This window comes from Saimiri boliviensis, chromosome 5 (genome assembly GCF_048565385.1).
Source record: "Saimiri boliviensis isolate mSaiBol1 chromosome 5, mSaiBol1.pri, whole genome shotgun sequence".
Lineage (NCBI taxonomy): Eukaryota > Metazoa > Chordata > Mammalia > Primates > Cebidae > Saimiri > Saimiri boliviensis.
The window spans coordinates 137200114-137221570 of NC_133453.1; the positions used below are offsets into that span (position 1 = coordinate 137200114).

A 21457-nucleotide genomic window follows, 5' to 3' on the forward strand; every position below is an offset into this window, starting at 1 on the left:
TTGTTACTGTCTCTTCTTAAACATACAAAAAAAGGCCCCTCTTCTAATGTCTTGCTGTGTTTAAACTTCCTTTAGATACTGCTTAACCTGTCGTGTCAAAGCTGCACATTTTGATGTAGAGTGGGGGGTAGAAGATGATTCTCGCCTATTGTTGGGAATTTATGAACATGGCTATGGAAACTGGGAGTTAATTAAAACAGATCCAGAGCTTAAATTAACTGACAAAGTAAGTAACTCTACCATGTTAGAAGTTTCTAGAAGATTTGTTATGCAATATTTTTATATTGATTACTTATTTCTAACTATTTTCGAGGGGGCATCAAATTAGAAATTAGTACAGTCATTCTCCTTGGAAATACTTCCATCTTTAGTGGACTGTGGCACTGTTTTACAGATGAAGACAAAGGGAAAAGACAATAGCCAGGCGAAATTTTGGGGAAATTATAGGAGAAATCTTAAAATTCTGGTACTTAATTAAGGTCAGATTTCATTACAATAAATACCCAGGTAAGTTTGTTAATGATAAAAGCATTCCTTGGCCTTTGTTATTGGCCCTTTGTTTAAAAGTACATTTGAAACAACCATATTTCAGTTCCTCACATAAAGATTGAATGTCACCTTGGTATTCTTTGTAATGGAATTAAACATTGGCTGTTCTTCTCCCACAAAACCGAGCCTCCCACCGTATCTGTTGCAAGTAGCAAGGCCATGGGTGGAGCTGTAAGCAAGGAACACTGACTGGCTCAGATTTTAGTAGGATTTGCTCCACATGTGCTCCTGGCACATTCAATGGTGCTCATCCCATCTGGGTTTTAGGAGGGTGACAGCACCCTGCCTTAAGCACTGAGACCAGATTCAGTCTGACAAGAGGCCCAGTTGTTGTAGCAAGGAACAGATCATGTCCTGGCATAGCTCAGTGCTCTCCGGCAATGCTCTAAGAAGCATTTTCAATCTAAAACAAAGCTTTAACCTAGCTCCAGGGATTCCCTGCTCCTGGAAGGAGGAAATCCACGACGGCTGGGATGCTCTAGCAGATGAAGCCACAAGCCCCTCCTACCTGAGTTGTTCTACCCTGTTAACAGCACAGGTAGGAGCCATTGGGAGAGCTGGATTTCTCCATCCCATTTTGTAAAATGAGAACGGCTCGTGAGGGATTTTCAGTGACTGGGAGCCATGGACATGAGATAGGATTTGAGGCTTTATCTGTATTTTGGGTGGCTGGGGAGGGAAAGGACTGTGCTTTTTGTTGTCTCTGTTTATCCTGATCCACTAACCAGGATGTGGGTGGTGGCGGGTGCTTCTCTTCCTTTCTCATTGAAGATTCTGCCAGTGGAGACAGATAAAAAGCCTCAGGGGAAGCAGCTACAGACCCGAGCGGACTACTTGCTGAAGCTGCTCAGAAAGGGTCTGGAGAAGAAGGGGGCTGTGACAGGTGGGGAAGAGGTGAGTATGCTGCCAGCTGGGTGTTCTTCAAGGGGCCTGAGGCTCCTACCCTGCAAAATTAGGTAGGAAGAGAGAGGCACTCTCTGGGCACTGCACAGAATGTCACCTTCTCATAGGCAGATGTTTTCGAGGTTCCAGTGATAATTGTTTAGTTGGTAATAATAGAAATACTCCTAAGACCATAACATCTTGGTGACTTTCTCACAAACCCTTTCTTCTGAAATGTTGCCTCAGAATAATCCTCTTAGCTCCCCAGTCCCACTATTCCACACATACCATTATTGTTTATTTATCCTGCTTTCTCAGCTTTGGAACATAGTTCCAGTTCCTGCATTGAATACCTATGGATTGGCCTATTGTTATATCTAACTCCGTGATACTTGTAATAATGGATCCCAGAGATAAAATCGACAGTTGGAATCCACAGCTAATTCAGAAACCAGAACTTACTTGCTGTGTGAAATTCCAATAAAATTCTCAGTGAACTCACCTGAGCTTTGTCTTCTTTTATTTTCCCAATTTATAATTTTAGTTCAGACCCAGAAAGATGGAATCTCAGTTAAGAAATGCAAGTTGCACCCTGTACCAGCAGCCTGTGTGTGCTTGTTCTTTTAAGTGCTCTTGCAGCTCTGGCATTTATATCAATTTCCTTGTATTATTATAAGCAAAGCAAATTTTAGGGGAAAAAACCCATAGTCTCACATCTCATTTTTTTTCAAGTAATAGTGTTGTAAGTCTCATTCTTCATATTGTATGTTGAGTATGCAATATATTATGTGCTAGGCTCTGGAAAGGCAGATTAGATCATATTTGATTAGGCAAGTAAATAGTATTTTAACCTTTTCCTTATTATATATAACTTGCTTTCAGGTTTTAAAATGTTATTATTATGTCTTTAATATATTATCTTTATGTGTGTCTTTGTACACAGAGTAATTTTCCTTTTCTTTTTTTTTAAATGTATCTTTAGGATGGATTCCAAAATTATGGAATCAGTAGGTTTAAGGAATATGGATATTTTGGATGGTGAGGTGGCTCACGCCTTTAATCCCAGCACTTTGGGAGGCGGTGGGCAGATCACCTGAGATCAGGAGTTTGAAACCAGCCTGGCCAACATGGCAAAAACCCATCTCTACTAAAGATACAAAAAGATTAGCCAGGTGTGGTGGCACACGCCTGTAGTCTCAGCTGCTAGGGAGGCTGAGGCAGGAGAATTGCTTACACCCAGGAGGCAGAGGTTGCAATGAGGTGAGATGGCACTACTACACTCCAGCCTGGGTGACAGAGCAAGACTCCGTCTTGGTGGGAAGAAAAGGAATATGGATATTCTAATGTGGTATAGGCTATATATAAGGCCTACAGGTTTTTTGTTTTGGTTTGGTTTTGTAAAATGAGTTGCAGTCTTTTGATTTCTTTGCTGTTTTCTTGTTTGAACTATATGGCCGCTACTGCTTTAAAGAGTCATCATGTTGTTTGGTTATGCTTTTGAGGGTCTTGATTTGTAGTTTAATCTTCATTCTCTCTCCTTTTCCAGACCAAATTAAAGAAGCGGAAGCCTCGGGTAAAGAAGGAAAACAAAGTGCCCAGGCTGAAAGAGGAGCATGGAGTTGAGCTTTCATCTCCCAGGCATTCAGATAACCCATCAGAAGAGGGAGAAGTCAAAGTATGAAGTGGGGTTTCGGTTAAGGGTTATTTATTTATTTTAGCTATACTTACTCTGCCCCTGGAATAGAATCATCTGAAGAGTATTTGGTTTACAAGTAGATTAAATGGAAATAGAATGTGTAAGTTTTTGTTTAATCTGTCAGAGAGGAATATAGTTTGTCAGCAACTGCAAATTTGTACATAATGGAAGTAAATGAAGGGGACTCTGAATATTTTAATGATAAATGGTGATTTACACATAGACTCATTCTTGGGAATGAGCAGGAGTGGTCAGGACTGTGGTTAACCAGGGAGCTCCTGCCTATGTAAAGGGGGCAGCTGCTACGGAGTTCCATTAACATAATTCCTGGGGTCAGGTTTGGCTTGCCAGCGGGTAACCTCTGGTCTAAATAAAGTGAATAGTAAATTGGTATCACTTAGTGTGCTGTTTCAGGTACAACTTTATTGGATTTCTGAAAGTGTAATTGTACTTGGAGATTAGCTCCAAGAGGATCAGTAGTGGGTACAGGAACTAGTGTGGATTTGAGTCATATGTATGTACATACATTTATTTATGTATTATGTTTTTGAGACAGAGTCTTGCTCTTCTGCCCAGAATAGAGTGTATTGGTGTGATGTTGGCTCACTGCAGCCTCCATCTCCTGGGTTCAAGCGATTCTCCTGCCTCAGCTTCCTGAGTAGCTGGGATTACAGGCACCCACTACCACGCCTGGCTAATTTTTGTATTTTTAGAAAGACGGTGTTTTACCACGTTGGCTGGGTTAGTCTCAAACTCCTGACTTCAGAAGATCTGCCTGCCTCAGCCTCCCAAAGTGCTGGAATTATAAGCGTGAACCACTGCGCCTGGCCATTACATACATAAATTTAAATACTAGCAACCTGATAAGTTACTAGCTGACTGTATACAGGAATATAATCTCTTTGGTACTCAGTTTCCATCTGTGAAATGAGGATGATAAAACTTAAGTTGAAGGGTTGCAATGAGAATTAAATGAAAGGTTATCAGTAAAAAGCTTCTACCTCTACAGTTTTAACTGGTGATTACTATTAAGTTTAGACTTGTCTGAGTTCCTTGAGGCTATTTGTCTGAAAACAACCTTCTTTTTTTTTTTTTTTTTTTTTTTTTGAGACGGAGTTTTGCTCTTGTTACCCAGGCTGGAGTGCAATGGCGCGATCTTGGCTCACCGCAACCTCCGCCTCCTGGGCTCAGGCAATTCTCCTGCCTCAGCCTCCTGAGTAGCTGGGATTACAGGCACACACCACCATGCCCAGCTAATTTTTTTGTATTTTTAGTAGAGACAGGGTTTCACCATGTTGACCAGGATGGTCTTGGTCTCTTGACCTCGTGATCCACCCGCCTTGGCCTCCCAAAGTGCTGGGATTACAGGCTTGAGCCACCGCGCCCGGCCCTGAAAACAACCTCCTAAGTATAGATAGTGATGAACCACTGGAGGCAGTGTTGCTTTCTCTGGAAAGGACATAAGTAGGTATAAAATTGGTAGCAAAAGTTCATAGCCCCATTTTGTTTTCTAGGATGATGGCTTGGAAAAAAGTCCAATGAAAAAAAAACAGAAGAAGAAAGAGAACAAGGAGAACAAGGAGAAACAAATGAGTTCTAGGAAAGACAAAGAAGGGGACAAGGAAAGGAAGAAGTCGAAAGATAAGAAAGAGAAGGTAATGGTGCCCTCCTGTTCATGGAGACATCCACAGTCTTTGCAGTTCCCCGTTTAGATTTAGAAGTAGAATGAGATTTGAGGGCCCTGGAATGGTCATCTTCTGATGGGTATGTCTGAGAAAGATGGGTGGGACTGTTGATGGGATGGATACCTGCACCTGTCCTCACAGAGACAGGGGAACCTGCAAGTTTGGGGTGTTCTTTAAAAAATAAGGCCTTTACCTGGTCTTTTATTACGTATTTCAGGGAGAGTGTTTGAATGCGATAGGACAGGTGAGAGAAATCTGCATTTACATGTAAATACAAAATATGTTCTCAGATTCTTATTAGAGGGGCACAATCCAAAAGTGGATTTGAATACTTGAAGAGTTTGAGTCAAAAACAAATATTAGCGAGAGTTACTGGAATATGAATGGATGACAAGCCTTGCTATTATATCCTTTACATTATGGGTTTTATGAAGCTCATTCTAAACCACAGAATTTGGTACAGTGTTACAATGTCTGTTGACCTCTGAACGTAGTATTTACAATTAATCCTTAATCATTGCCAAAACAAAACAACTGCTAAAATTCTAACATCCAGGCTAACTCTAGTAGATTTCTTGATGAGTGCCTTTGAAACTTTTATTTCAAAATTTTTATCTTACTTTGAAATTTTATATTATTAAATATAAAATAAACATATTAAGTACAAATATAAAAATCAGATTAGGCTCTTTGGGTAGTCTTTTCTCCTCTCTAAGCAGTATATCACAACTTGCCAAGTGAATAAATGCTAAAATCATTTTTACAGCCTTGGCAGTATAGGGAGACCTCATCTCTGCAAAATAAAAACAAAAATCTCACCGGGCGTGGTGGCATATGCCTGTGGACCCAGTTACTTGGGAGGGAGAGGTGAGAGGATTCTTAGGCCCAGGAGCTTGAGGCTGCAGTGAGCCGTGGGCGTCACATTGCACTCCAGCCTGGGTAACAGACCATGATCTTGTCGCAAAAAATAATAATAAATTATTTTTAATAGTTGGGGAGGATTCTGTTTAGCTGTAACATGTTAGAAGCAATTTGAATTTCCCATTTTGAAATACTTTCTAATTTTTGATGTTAAGAGACCATAGTGTGACAAATAACCTGTGCGTTTGTGCTCCCACAGAAAGACATTCTTAAAGTAAAATATTAAAAAAATAAAAACACAAAGAACAGTTTTACCAAACATCTGTTTATCCACTCTCCAGGCGTCACAACTGTTATTAACATTTTTTCATGTTTACTTTAAGTGGCTTTTTTTGGCTCGGAGGTGGGCGGGATTGCTGATATCTTTTGTATTTCATTAACATGTGACTGATACTGTTGAAACTACCTACCCCCTGTTCCTTTTCCCTGATTTGATTACTCTTCCACTGTTCTCCCCATGACCACTGCTGTGAAGTGGGTTAGAAACCTTACTATTCATGTTTTTATATTTGTAGTACATATTATAGTATATATCCATATAACTATAAAAAAAAGCATACTTTATGCTTAAAAATGTACATGAAGTCATTTTATATATCCTTCTGCAAACTTTCCTTCAATATAATTTTGAGATTTTTAATTTTTTTGGTGGAGGGAGATGCTCTATTGCCAGGCTGGAGTGCAGTGGCGTGATCTCAGCTCACTCCAAACTCCGCCTCCTGGGTTCAAGTGATTGCCCTGCCTCAGCCTCCCGAGTAGCTGGGACTAAAGGTTCGTGCCATCACACCTGGCTAAATTTTTGTATTTTAGTAGAGATGGGGTTTCACCATGTTGGCCAGGATGGTCTCGATCTCCTGACCTCATGATCCGCCCGCCTTGGCCTCCCAAAGTGCTGGGATTACAGGCGTGAGCCATCATGCCTGGCCAATTTTGAGATTTATATAGATTTCGTTTACAATAATTTAGTTAATACAAATTCCTAGATCAAAGGGTATGCTGTTACTAAAAATTGCTATATGATACTCTAGAAGAGTTCTGCCAGTTTACAGTCTTAACCTTTTGATGACATTTCTGTGCATTTTATGGATGAAGGAGTAGAAGCTCAAAATTCACGCTGATGAAACTGAAGTTATAATTGGGTACATTTAGAGATGGAAATAGGAATAATGTGTGCGTAAGCTGCCAGTCAGATAGGTCTGTCTTCAGGACGTTTCAGAATTTTTTTTACTTTTTAAAAAATAAACTGAGAACATCATATTTACCCACCGTAATAACACATCATAGGTAAGAAATCCAAATTGCACAGCAGGATTGCACAAATGACAATGACTCCTTGTAACTCTTTTTTAAAAGCCTAAAAGTGGTGATGCCAAATCTTCGAGTAAATCAAAGCGATCTCAGGGTCCTGTCCATATTACAGCAGGAAGTGAACCTGTCCCCATTGGAGAGGATGAGGATGATGATCTGGACCAGGAGACATTCAGCATAGTAAGTCTTGAAATTGGGCAATGCCAGTGTCTGCAGCCATGGTGCCTGCTGTGGCTCTGCCTTTTATATTTATAGGTCCAGCCAGAGCTTCAGTTGAGCTAAGCAGTGGTACATTACTTTGGAAACATGTTGCTTACAATTTCTGAAGACCATGTGCTTTTAAACAGGCTGGCAGGAAGAGATTGTCATGTCTTCTGTTGAGGGGGAGGTTTAAGGAATGGATTTCATGTCTTGTGCTCTTAGTAAAGAAAGGCTATAAGGGCCCTTAGAGGCATTTGGGAAAGAGAAGTGTTCACTGAGCAAATATTGATTGAATGTTATCTGTGTTCCAGCCCCCAGAGTTACCATGTTGAATAGATAACTGTTTTTATCCTTGTAAACTGTACATTTGAGTAGGGGAGTTTGATAAATACACAAATCATGTTGGTGCTCCTGTGACAGGGCTCTGGAGGAGACAGTGCATACTGTCGAGATCCTGTGAGAAGGGGATTTGACCTAGTCAGGGGATGCCAGGAGGGCTTGTTGAAGACAGTGATGTTTGAGTTGGGTTCTGAAGAAAGAATGAAAGGTAACAGGAGAAGAGGGGAGGACAAGGCGCTGGGGAGTGAGTGCATGGACCAAGTCTTGCCAGGATTGGATGGGGGCCGGTGTGTCCTCAAGGCCCCTCTGCCCCTTGCTGGAGCTGCAAGTATAGATTTCAGTGTGTCCCCTATCCCTTCTGCACCTCTCTGGTCTCTGCTCCCCGTACTTCCACAAATCAGTTCACTCAGACAGCTTATTCAGGCTGAAAGAAAAAGCTGCCTTCTTCCCAACTTGAGAATACTCCTGTCCTGTGACAGCAAAGGCCCCTGTTAGCCCTGTCTAGTAACCTCTCCCTTTTGGCCTCCTTCTCTAAGTTCTGTAAACCTATATGCATATGTATATAGATACTGTGTCCTGTAACCTCTGTCTTTTGACTTCAACTTAAACACGTATGTAGATAGATACTGTTTTCTTTGCACTTCTCAGTCTTCTTAAGTCTCTTTTGCCTGTGAGCTCTCTGAGGACAAGTATTATGTTTTATATAAAGCCCATTTATGCTAGAAGTATATCAACATATGAGTAAATTGAATAAATAAGCTAATTACATAGCCAGCTAACCAATCTGTTTTGTAGTGTTATCTGACTGCTTGTAAGAGAAAATGATATCTAATGTTCTGTGTTAATATGACATTTAAAAAATGCTCTTACAAGTGACTCATTTAATCCTGTTTTTATATTATGAAATCTTTAAAGGATGTAGAGGAATTTCAGGGATGTAATAGGCATTGATAAATATACCATGAAGCTTTGTCAAATCTGAATTTTTTAAGACTCACAATATAAAGCTGAGTCCTTTGGTGTTCCTCCCTCTCAACTTGTGCTCTTTTTCTCTTTCTTATCTCACAGATGTAACTGTGATTCTAAATTCAATTTTTACGCTTATGTGTGGTTCTAGAGTTCTACTGCTTATGTCTGTAAAGATGATAATAGCTCACATAAATAGCCAGTTACTGTTCTTGTGCTTTATATATGTTTTTCCACAACAATCCTGTCAGGTAGGTTAGTGTTTCCATTGTACATATTTAAAAATAAAATAAAGAGAGTTAAGTGATTTGCTCTATGTCACACAGCTGAAGCAGAGAACACAGTTTTGACCCAGGCAGTTTGGTGTGAGAGCTTCGGTCCATAACCATTATGTCACGTAGCCTCTCACATACAAACAGCACAGACGATTGATTTCCGTGTCTTAAAACTGTAATTGGCACACTTGGGTATCCTGTAACTTGCTGTTACTCTCTTAGCAGTCACATCTTTGAGATTTATATATGTTAATAATAATTGCTCTCATTTAAATTTCATGTTATTTCACAGTTTATTCTTTCACAATTTTTTCCTTTTTTTTTGGTTTTTCTGTTCTTCTGTTTTGTTTTGTTTTTGAGGCAATGTCTCATTCTGTTGCTCAGGCTGGAGTGCAGTGGTGCAATTTGGGCTCCCTGCAACCTCCGCCTCCTGGATTCAAGAGATTCTCCTGTCTCAGCCTCTGGAGTAGCTGGGATTACAGGTGCACATCCCCAAGCCCAGCTAATTTTAAAATTTTTGGTAGAGACAGGGTTTCACCATGTTGGCCTGGCTAGTCTCAAACTCCTGACCTCAGGTGATCCACCCACCTCGGCCTCCCAAAGTGCTGGGATTACAGGCATGAGCCACCATGCCCGGCCATAATTTATTCCTTTTCGTATTGGTGGACGTCAGGATTTTTCCAAATATTTGCTGCTACACATAGGCTACAGTGAAATTACTGCACATATTTTCTTGTACCATACAAGTGAGAGCTTCTCTAGAGTGTATGACTTGAGTAAAACTGCTAGGTCATTCATTAGGTGTGCACGTCTGCCACTTTTTTAGATAGCTGAATTACTCTTGAAAGCAGTTGTAGAGATTGCATTAATTTTAGCAACGAATTCAAGTTCCGATTGCTTACCAGTTTTAGAAACAGTGGTAATTTCTCAGTTAACGGTTGGTAATTTTTGCTAATCTCAGAGCTATGAAACACTGAAGGTCGTTGGACATTTATTTTTGTATTTTAGTGGTCATTCATGTTCCCTGCGATTGCCTATTCAGTTATTCAAAACTGACCTATTTTGAACATTTCTCTCTCTTACTTTTTCTGTAGGAATTCTTTTTTACATTCTTAATACTAATCTTTTATTTTTTATAGTCATTACAGTTGTCTTTTAGTTTTTGGTATATTTTAAACTTTGTCCTTTTTTAAAACTGAGGTATAACACCGAAAAAGGCATAGATGTAAGTATATAGCTGTGGAAATGACCACAAAGTGATGGAAGTTTGTAGAGTTTTCATTATTCTAAAATGTCATGACCACGTGTCTTACTTAGTTCGTTGTGCCAGATACTCAGTGGCTGACAGACATGTCCTACACTATTCTGTGAAATTTTCTTGAATTATACCATGGTAGTTTTCTCTAAGTTGTCAGTTTTACCTTTATGGAATTTTTTGTTTATGGATATTGAATTTTGGATATTGGTCCCTAATTCTGTCTTTTAAAGTTTTCCATTTCTGCTTTTTACTCTACTTTCTGGGAGATTCCTTCAACTTTGTTTCACATGATTTATTCCCAAGATATCTTCTCTCCATGCTCTCGATTGTTTTTCTACGTCTCTGTTTTCCATCATTCATGGTACATACTTTGCTTGATGGCTCTGCTGATCCTTGGTTGTCCGCTCATATTTAATAGTCTGGGACTAAACAACTTTGAACATTTTCACTACAGGGTGGTCTAGTGGAAACTTCCAGGGGATAGTCAGCATCATTTGGTTTTTCCTGTGGAGTGGTCACATTTTGTGAAGAATGTCCCAGACCTCTTACTCTCCGGAGGGAGAAGGCCTGGCTCTTGCATTCTGGAATCTGATAGGCGGAAGACTTGAGTGGTGGCTTATCCTATGTGAATGTGCTCACATGCTCACTTAATCCTGTTTTCAGTGTGGTAGGCTCGCCCCGCATCCATGCCTCTGTAGTCCAGCTCAGAGGTTCTTTTATCCTTTTCTGGAAAATAAGTCTTCATGTTTGTTGCTGTGTGGAATTAGAGATCTGTGTGTCTTATGAATCTGGGTATCTGTTACTTCTTAAGCAGTTTTTAAACTGCTCCTCATTTTAGCCCCCATCCCTACTTCTGAAGATACCTGGCCTTTGGGGGGAATTTTGCCATGTTAGTTAGGTTAGTTCTTGGCTCCCTTCACTCCTGGCTTTGGATTTCATTTTCTTAGGTCTGTCTTGTCATTTTCCATGCTGCCAATATTTTGTTGCTGTTGTCTTCTCTCTTGTTTTCTCTGTCTTTGTGAGCTGGTCTTTTTTAAGGACAGTCCCTTTACCATTGTTTTAGTGGGACTCGGGAGGCAGAGAAAAAAGATTCTTGTCTATTTACCATCTTTATCTAGAAGCCTTTTTCTTGCTTTCTTTCAAGCCTAAAGGATTTGTAAATATTTTATCCTTTATTTTTAGACAGTTTGTGGTGGGAGAATTTCAGGTTAGGTCTATAATACTGCTGCTTATTGGATCTTAAAAATGGGCATGTAGGCATATCATGCTTCTCTTGCAGCTGAGAACGCAGTATTCAGAGAGGTTAAGTAAGGCGTGAAGAGTTATCACAGAACTTTGAGCGATGGGGCTGGCACTGCACCCTCAGGGTTTTCTGACTTCAGTACTTACACTTGTTCCACCGCACTGGCTTTACCCACCCTTCTTCTAGCAATTGGATGGCATGGGGTGGGTCATGTTTTCATTAAGGGCACAGTAAGCAAAGGACCAGACTTATTTTCTGCCGATTGTTTATATCTTTATTCTGTTGTCCTGTTGCAGTGTAAGGAGAGGATGAGGCCTGTGAAAAAGGCCCTGAAACAGCTGGACAAACCTGACAAGGGGCTCAACGTGCAAGAACAGCTGGAACATACCCGGAACTGCCTACTGAAAATCGGAGACCGAATAGCCGAGTGCCTTAAAGCCTACTCAGATCAGGAGCACATCAAACTCTGGAGGAGGTAACCGCTTAGGCCTTGTCTGCCCAGTTTGATTTGACTGAGTATGGGAGCAGATTCTGTTTTTGTTTAATAAAAGGTAGCATAGCTGCCTAAGAAACCCTTTTCCCAGCAAAACTCATTTATTGGCAACATACCTGCAGACTTTAAACTTCCTTTCCATGATATAGGCCATTCCTCTGAGACCAGCCTTTTGAAGGGTTAGGACAGGTGTCCCCAAACTACGGCCCGCGGGCCGCATGCGGCCCCCTGAGGCCATTTATCCGGCCCCCCGCCGCACTTCAGGAAGGGGCACCTCTTTCATTGGTGGTCAGTGAGAGGAGCACAGTATGTGGCGGCCCTCCAGCGGTCTGAGGGACAGTAAACTGGCCCCCTGTGTAAAAAGTTTGGGGACGCCTGGGTTAGGATGAGAAATCATCTGGTCTTAACTTCTTTACCCATGTCAGGTTGATATCCAGATACTCAGATATTACTGTATCTAATGCAACTGATGGGTTGGTTCTGTACCAACATGTGGTGAAACAAAGGTTAAAACCACAAGAACTGTGAGTTTTCTGTTCTCATGGCCTTCCTTAATAATTTAAGTAGTAATTTGGATTAAAGCAGTCAGTCTAGAACTTCAGTTTGTAAGGCATCATGGTCTATAAATGTTCCTTTACATATCCACTTAAATTTTTTTTTTTAATTTCAATAGTTTTAAGGGAACAGGTGGTGGTTGGCTCCATGAGTAAGCTCTTTAGTGGTGATTTCTGAGATTGTGATGCACCTGTCACCCGAGTGGTGCACACTGCATCCAATGTGGAGTCTGTTATCCCTCAGCCCCTCTGCCAGAGTCCATTACATCATTCTTATGCCTTTGCATCCTGTGTGTGCTTTTCCATTCCTGAGTTATTTCACTTTGAACAATGGTCTCCAGCTCCATCCAGATTGCTGCAAATGCCATTATTTTATTTTACTCCTTTTTATGGCTGAGTAGTATTCCATGGGATGTATATACCACATTTTCTTTATCCACTTGTTGGTTCATGGGTATTTAGGCTGGTTCCTTATTTTTGCATTTGTGAATTGTGCTGCTACAAACATGTGAGTGTAAGTGTCTTTTTCATCTTTTGATAAAATCAAAAGAATGATTTCTTTTCCCTGGGGTAGATGCCCATAGTGGGATTGCTGGATATATATCCACAACCACTTTGGATATTTTAAGAAAACGTGACTGGAAAATCTTTTTTATGTCTTTCTCCCCCCGCACCTTTTTTTTTTTTTTTTTTTTAAAGTATGAAACGGAGTCTCACTCTATCACTCTATCCCCAAGGCTGGAGTGCAGTGGCACAATCTTTGCACTGCACCCTCTGCTTCCTGGGTTCAAGCGATTCTCCTGCCTGAGCCTCCCAAGTGGCTGGGATTATGGGCATGTGCCACCATGCCCGGCTAGTTTTTGTGTTTTTAGTAGAGACGGGGTTTCATCATGTTGACCAGGCTGGTCTTGAACTCCTAATATCAGGTGATCTGCCCACCCTGGCCTCTGAAAGTGCTGGGAATACAGGTGTAAGCCACTGTGTCCAGCCATGACTGGAAATTCTAAAAGGCAATTTAATATTATATCTCTTTCCATAAAGCACATCTACTTCATTTCTATTTTATTTTAGATCCAGAGAGTACATGTGCTTGTTTGTACATAACCACAGTTACTTTGAACTTGTATAGTTAATGGGTAATGTGATTATCTTTGTATAACACATCCAATCTCAGAGGATTGGTTTCTGAGTGAAAAGTGGACTTAAGAAAACTTCTGCATGATGGTGTCCACAGCATGGTTCACACTTAGAAAGAAAAGATTTAATTTTTGAAATGGTACTTTTCCCCCCCCTTAACACTGTTACCAGCTTCTTTCTTTACCTAGTGGCATCTGGCTTTTTTTTTTTTTTCTTTTTAAATTTAACCCTTTACCTAGTGGCATTTGCCCCTCTTTTTTTCCTTTTAAGTTTAACCCGATTAGAAGATAGCAAAAGGTCATCCCAGTGAACAGGTCCGTCTTTAAATGTGCCAGGCACTGTGATCCTGGCTAGCCGTAGTTTATAAGGTCCTCGCCCTTTACAGGTCAGAAAGGTAGTACAAGGTAAGCCTCCGGAGAAACCGTTCATTGTGATACGGCAGATGCAAGAGCAGATACAGTGGAAGTGCTGAGAAGGAAGTGCTTGAAGAGCAGTCGGGAAGGAAGGCCTTCTGAGAGGCAGGCAGGTGCCCTTGAACGGAGCGCAGATGACCTGAGTCGAATTGCTGAGATGAACAGAGTTCTCGGGTTTCAGCAAAGGCTTGCAAGTGGGCCAGGGAGGGGACTGGGTGGTGTTCAGGGTTTAAAGGCAGTTTGCTAAGAAGATGCAGCAGGTTTGCTTGTTCGGGAGCCTGTACGGGTCCGGTGTCCTCTCAGTGGCAAACTGTGGTGAAACTGCTTGTTGGGGAGTTTGAGAAGACCTGAGACTCCTTTCTCTGGCTCACTTGACTGCCTGTGCTTCCTCTTTCTAAACACCTACTTACCATATCATTCCCCTGTTGGGCGGTAACACCGTGCTAGTGTGAACACAATAGAATTGGAGGGAAGAAGTCACTGCAAGTGTTAAGGAAGAAATGAAAGGTTGTGGTGGTGACAGCTGGGAGGAAGGAGGGGCAGCAGCACAGAGATGACCACCTGAATGGAGGCCATAGCCTGGGAGATAGTGGTGCTGATGTGTTTGTGACAGAGTACAGAACGTGGGGATAGTGGAGGAAAGCTTCGAGGACTGGAGTCCAGGTTGTCATTGATACACATTTAGAGGAGTTTAGGCATTGGCAGAGCCTTAGTCTCTGAATCCCTCTGTGAGATTCTTTGGCAGAAGCATATAAAGGTGTGTGTAGTAAGTCCTCAGATAACGTTTCCTTCAGCTTTCTTTCATTATAACATTGAAGAGAAAAAATATTGTTTCACTTAAAGTTGCAGTTTTCAAGAACATATTGACAACATTAAGTTGGGATTTACTGTATGATTAATGCAAATACCTGAGGTGATATTTCTGTAACTTAATTTCTATGCTTAGGGGAGTATACCACAGCAAAATGTAATAGCTTGCCGTCCATGAAGAGAGTAAAAAGTTGCTTTTCCAATTCTATAATTCACCAGAACTTTTTTTTGTTGTTTTAAGGAACCTATGGATTTTTGTTTCCAAGTTTACAGAATTTGATGCTCGAAAACTACATAAGCTATATAAGATGGCTCATAAGAAAAGGTCTCAAGAAGAGGAGGTAAAATAGAAATTCAATCCTAATTCATACAAACAAATACAAACCAATTCCACAGAAACATTTCCTAATTATTGTTTTTCCATGGGGAGATGATCATGGGTTACTGCTGGTGCTAGTAGTCAAACAAGACCAGATGGGTGAAATAGCCAGTGTATTGGAGCCTAACATTGTTGAGATTCGGATGCTGTTTACCTTGTGTTTCTATGTCCTGGAATCATTTGCTTACCAGATGTTTTCTTCTTCCATGTGCATTGTTCTTCCGCACATGTCTTACCGTAGCTTATAGATGTGGCTTCTAAGAAGCAGTAGGGTGGTGGGCAGAAAATACTTTTTCTCTTCTTTTCTGGGCCATCTACTTGCTGTCCTTCCAGCTTTTGCATGTAAGCGATCCTGCTACTCACTTGTGAGAGGTGCTCAGAAGTTGCCTCTCCTTTGGAGTAGGGGATGGTTGCAGAAGCGACATGGAGGAGGCTGCACAGGCGGCTCCCGGGGTGGGTGTGGAGGCCGCGGGGGCGGCATGCCTGGTGTGGATGCGGAGGCCAATATGGCTGGGAGCTGTGGCTCGTGCCTGTCATACCAGCACTTTGGGAGGCTGAGGTGGGCGGATCACTTGAGGCCAAGACTTTGAGACTAGCCTGGCCAACATGGTGAAACCTCATCTCTACAAAAACTACAAATATTAGCTGGGCGGGGTGGCACAGGCCTATAGCCCCAGCTCTTTGGGAGGCTGAGGTGGGAGGATTGCATGAGGAGGTGGAAGTTGCAGTGTGCTGAGATTGCGCCACTGCATGCCTGCCTGGTTAACAGAGTGAGACTGTCTCAAAAAAAAAAAAAATTCAGTAGATCATGATAAATCCACATTGAGGAGAAACAATCAATCATTAAATATAATGGAGAAATAAGTTATTTGTCATGGAAAGATTTTCACAATACCATTAAATGAAAAATGAATACCAAATATTTTTGTTTAAAAACACCTATGTGAATACAAAAAAAGGGCTTAGAAAAATATGTGCTAAATTATTAACAGGAATTCTCTTGCTGGTTAGATTTTAGATCACTTTATTTTGTGATTTTTTTTTTTTTTTTAAATATCAGACATTAGACTTGTGTGATAAGGAGTAATGTTACTCCAGCATTCAGATATTTAGCTTGCTGACTTTGGCATAGGAGTGAGTTTTCACTGGACAGTTGAGGGTTTTTTGTTGTGGCTGGCTTGGTTTTCCGTGGTCCCAGATGATCCTGTTAGAGTGCCACCCCCCTGGGCGCCTGTTCCATACCCTGTACAGTGACATCTAGCGGTCTGCGTGTGTTCCTGCAGGTCTTTAGCAGTAATTCTCAAACTAAACATACATTCCATTGAGTTCCCCCAGCCGATAGCCTAACAGTGGAATTTATGAGCGTTTTTGGCAAGGAGGTAATAAATGGCAGTTCAAAAGTCAAGAGGGACAAGAGGGAGTGGTTTAGAGGAGATGGTCTTTATTCTGCTCTGGGGAATTAAGCCTGGGATCTAGAACTTCTTTGGTTTCTTTTTACTCTGTAGGAACAAAAGAAGAAAGATGACATGATCGGGGGTAAGAAACCATTTCGTCCAGAGGCCTCAGGCTCCAGCCGGGACTCTCTGATATCTCAGTCCCATACCTCACATAACCTTCACCCTCAGAAGCCTCATTTGCCTGCCTCCCATGGCCCCCAGATGCATGGACACCCAAGAGATAACTACAGTCACCCCAACAAGAGACACTTCAGTAATGCAGGTAGGTCATTAAGTGGAGTTTTTAAAAGAGGTGCCAAAAAATAAAACATTCACACAGTCATTTCAGTTTCCAAAGGCAGTGGCTGGACTTTTTGTGCTGTATTCTTTTCTAACACTTTATTGTCCTCTCTTAATGAGAGAAAACATGAAATAAAGATTCCCCCCAATGTTTTTTGAGACTGAGCCTGGCTTTGTCACCCAGGCTGGAGTGCAGTGGCACGATCTTGGCTCACTACAACCTCCACCTCCTGGGTTGAGGTGATTCTTGTGCCTCAGCCTCCCAAGTAGCTGGAATTACAGATGTGTACCCCCATGCCTGGCTAATTTTTAAATTTCTAGTAGAGATGGGGTTTTGCCATGTTGGCCATGCTGGTCTCAAACTCCTGGCTTCACGTGATCTACCCACCTCGGCCTCCCAAAGTGCTGGGATTACAGGTGTGAGCCACTGTGCAAGGCCCCAGGATTATTGTTTCAACTTCAGATTAAGAAGAACCCAGCTAACATGAACAAATGAAAAAGACTGAGGGAGAAATTTACATTCTGTATGACAGTTAAATCGTTCAAATTGCTAACACTGAAAGAGCTCTTGTAAATTGAGACAGAACGATAACCAGATAGAAAAATGGGCAATCATCAGAATGAAGAGACACCCTGTATAAGAGGGGAAAATATTACCAACCATACATCTGAAAAGGGGATAATATCCAAACAGGGTAGGGAACTCAGCTCCTTATGTAGTGAGAAGGGAAATACTCGATTAGAAAGTGGGCAAAGGACCCGAATAGACATTCCTCAGAAGAAGACATACAAGAGGCCAACGGGTATATGAAAGAATGCTCAGTGTGACGATCATCAGGGAACTTCATAATGAGATATCACTTCACACTTGTTAGAATGTCTATTACGAAAAAGTCAAAAGGTCAGTGTTGCCAAGGATGTGGAGAAGAGGGAAGCCAGCACGTTGTTGGTGGGAATGTAAGTTAGTGCAGCTGTTAGGAAAAACAACGTAGAGATGCCTCAAAAAATTACAACTAGATCTGCCCTATTACCCAGCAGCCCCACTACTGGGTATATATTCAATGAAAATGCAATTAGTTACGTTGAAGAAATACCTGCACTTCCATGTTCATTGAAGCATTCTTTATGATAGCCTGGATATGGTATCATCGAAAGTGCCCATCAGCAGATGAGTAAATAAAGAAAATGTATTATGTACACAATGGAATAGTAATTCAGCTTTAAAGATAAGGAAATCCTGTCATTTGCAACAACATGGATGAATCTGGAGGACATGTGTGTTAAGTGAAATAAGTGAGGCACAGAAAGAGAAACTGCATATTTTCACTTATACGTGGAATCTAGAAAAGTCAAATTCACAGAAGCAGAGAGTAGAACAGTGGTTACCAGGGTCAGGGATCAGGGGAGAGTTGGGAAGATATTGATGAGGAGATAAAATTTCAGTTAGATATGAACAATAAGTTGAGAAATCTGTTGTACAACATGGGGACTATAGTTAATAACAATGTATTATATTTTTGAAAATTGCTGTGAGAGTAGATTTTAAGGTTCTTGCTAAAAAAAGTGTGTGAGGTAGTGCAGATGTTAATTAGGCTGATTCAGCCATTCTACAGTGTATATGTATTTCATAACATTGCGTTGTACTCAATAAGTATATATAATTTTTAATTGTCAATTAAAAATTTTTTTACAGCCTGGGCAGCATAGGGAGACTTCATCTCTACAAAAGTGTAAACTAGCTGGGCATAGTGGTGCAATAGTCCCAGCTACTTGGGAGGCTGAGGTGGGAGAAGTTCTGGGGCCTGGGAGGTGGAGGTGGTGAGCCAAGATTGCGCCACTGCACTCCAGTCTAGGCGATAGAGTGAGACCCTGTCTCAAAAAAAAAAAAAAGTGCAGTTTTGAAACAAAACTCAAAGGAATCCAGATTGAATTAAAAATTTGGAAATTTGGTTAGGAAAAACAAAACTCTATAGACCTTATCAAAATGAGCAAAAGTTATGAATTAGTTCATATAAAAGACAAAATTCAACTGGCCAATATGACAAGATGACCAGCCTGGCCACTAGGGAGTTATAAATTAAAGCTACCATAGGTTAACCAATTTGTTTACCCATTCAAATCAGCATAAATTAAAAAGAGAAATACACGCTGATTGCTAAGAGTGTGAATTGCCGTAATCTTTTCAGAAAAGAATCTGAAATGTCTGAATACATAAGCTCCCTGACAATGGTAATCCCTTTTTTGTAGAGTCTGACCTACTGAAATGAAAACATGCCTGTATGAAAATGACCAGAGGCTGGAAGTTACTCCAACATCTATTAATAGGGAATGGTTAAATTAATAATAGAACATTTGCATTCAGTATTATTTTCAGTTAAAAGAATGAGTTTTTTATCTTCTTAAAAATTTATTATTATTTTCTTCTTTCATTATGTAGTATATCCACATAAGAGTTTGCTTTTTAGATTTTTAAAAATTGGAGGCTTGGTGTGGTGGCGAGTGCTTGTATTATTCCCAGCACTTTGGGAGGCCAAGGCAGGGGGATTGCTTGAGGCCAGGAGTCTGGACCACATAATGAAACCTTGTATCTACAAAAAAATTAAAAACAAAAAAGCCTTGTGTGGTGGCTTATGCCAGTAGTCCCAGCTACTTCGGAGGCTGAGGTGGGAGGATCTCTTGAGCCTAGGATAGGCTTGAGGCTGCAGTGAGTCATGATTGCGCCATTGCACTGCAGCCTTGGTGACAGAGACCCTGTCTCAGACAAAAAGAGAGAAAAAAAATAAGCACCCCTGTGCTTTTAAATGTATTGGTCATGAAATTCACATCACATAAATGTCAACTTTTGTAAGTAAACAGTTCAGTGCCATTTAGTGCGTTCACAGTGTTGCATGACCACTACTATCTAGCTCTCAAACTTCTCTGTCACCCCAGATGGAAATCCCATACCCATTAAGCAGTTTCTCTCCATTTTCTCCTCTCCTAGCCCCTGGCAGCTACCAGTCTGTGTATTCTGTCTGTCTGGATTTACTTATTCTGGATATTTCATATATAAACAGAATTACACTATAAGTGACCTTTTGTGTCTGGCTTTTTTCACTTTAGCCTAATCTTTGTAAGGTTCGTCCACATTGTACAATGTATCAGTACTTTGTTCCTTTTTATGGCACAGTAGTATTCCATTGTATATCTACACCAGATTTTGTTTATTCATCTGTTGATGGGCATTTGAATTGTTTCTACTTTTTGGCTGTCATGAATAGTATTAATGTAAAAATCTGTGTATAAGTATTTGAGTACCTCCTTTTAATTGTTTAAGGTGTATGCCTAGGAGTAGAATTTCTGGTTCATGGGGAATTTCTGTGTTCATCTTTTTAGGAATAGCCAAACTGTTTTCAGTAATATGTGTTTGTACAAGCATAGAGAAAGATGTGAAAACATACACATCTGACTTAAGCAGTTAACTTTGGACAGTAGCAGTGGAGGGGCAAGATTGGAGGAAGTTAATCAGTTGTCTGTTGTCCATTGCTTCACTAGTTACAGTGACCGTTCATTACTTCTAACCAGGAAAAAGAAGAAAGATGTGGAATAACATCTAAAAAGTATATAATGAATATATATGTGTGTGTGTGTGTGTGTGTGTATGTGTGTGTGTGTGTGTAAGCATAGTATAAAGTTAATTTTATAAAGATTATTCTATAATGATTAAAATGAAGTGTACATTCTTTTTTATTTTATTTTATTTTTTTTTGAGACGGAGTTTCGCTCTTGTTACCCAGGCTGGAGTGCAATGGCGCGATCTCGGCTCACCGCAACCTCCGCCTCCCGGGTTCAGGCAATTCTCCTGCCTCAGCCTCCTGAGTAGCTGGGATTACAGGCACGAGCCACCATGCCCAGCTAATTTTTTTGTATTTTTAGTAGAGACGGGGTTTCACCATGTTGACCAGGATGGTCTCGATCTCTCGACCTCGTGATCCACCCGCCTCGGCCTCCCAAAGTGCTGGGATTACAGATTTGAGCCACCGCGCCTGGCCTACATTCTTTTTTAAATATCATTTTGAGAATTTTTATTTATTTATTTATTTATTACTATTATTATTTTTTGAGACGGAGTTTCACTCTTGTTACCCAGGCTGGAGTGCAATGGCCCGATCTTGGCTCACCGCAACCTCCACCTCCTGGGTTCAGGCAATTCTCCTGCCTCAACCTCCTGAGTAGCTGGGATTACAGGCACGTGCCACCATGCCCAGCTAATGTTTTGTATTTTTAGTAGAGACGGGGTTTCACTATGTTGACCAGGATGGTCTCAATCTCTTGACCTCGTGATCCACCTGCCTTGACCTCCCAAAGTGCTGGGATTACAGGCTTGAGCCACTGCGCCCGGTGAGAATTTTTATTTGATTAAAAACAATACATTCTGGTCTTCTGATAAGTCTCAAGCTTTTAAAAGTTCTTCCTCTATTTCTCTTTTTTAAAAAATATTAATCATAGTTACTGAGAAATCTCTGCCTCCCCCCCCCAACTTCTATATCTGAATTATTGTGAGTCATTTTTTATTGTATGCTTTCTTTCTCTTGGTTTTTCATTCATATAGTCCTGTCTTTCGGCAATTCTA

At 40.9% G+C, this 21457-nt stretch overlaps 1 protein-coding gene across 3 annotated transcripts in view; it reads left to right on the forward strand.

Moving 5' to 3' along the window:
• CHD2 (chromodomain helicase DNA binding protein 2) overlaps nucleotides 1–21457 on the forward strand; it is a 132161-nt gene that overhangs the window by 98918 nt on the left and 11786 nt on the right. For all 3 annotated transcript variants that reach the window (XM_039479860.2, XM_074400055.1, XM_010349427.3), the window contains 8 exons: nucleotides 76–226; nucleotides 1321–1443; nucleotides 2978–3106; nucleotides 4642–4782; nucleotides 7087–7221; nucleotides 11620–11798; nucleotides 14972–15071; nucleotides 16615–16828. In XM_039479860.2, the coding sequence (XP_039335794.1) occupies nucleotides 76–226; nucleotides 1321–1443; nucleotides 2978–3106; nucleotides 4642–4782; nucleotides 7087–7221; nucleotides 11620–11798; nucleotides 14972–15071; nucleotides 16615–16828 (1172 nt within the window). The remainder of the gene's footprint in view (nucleotides 1–75; nucleotides 227–1320; nucleotides 1444–2977; nucleotides 3107–4641; nucleotides 4783–7086; nucleotides 7222–11619; nucleotides 11799–14971; nucleotides 15072–16614; nucleotides 16829–21457) is intronic.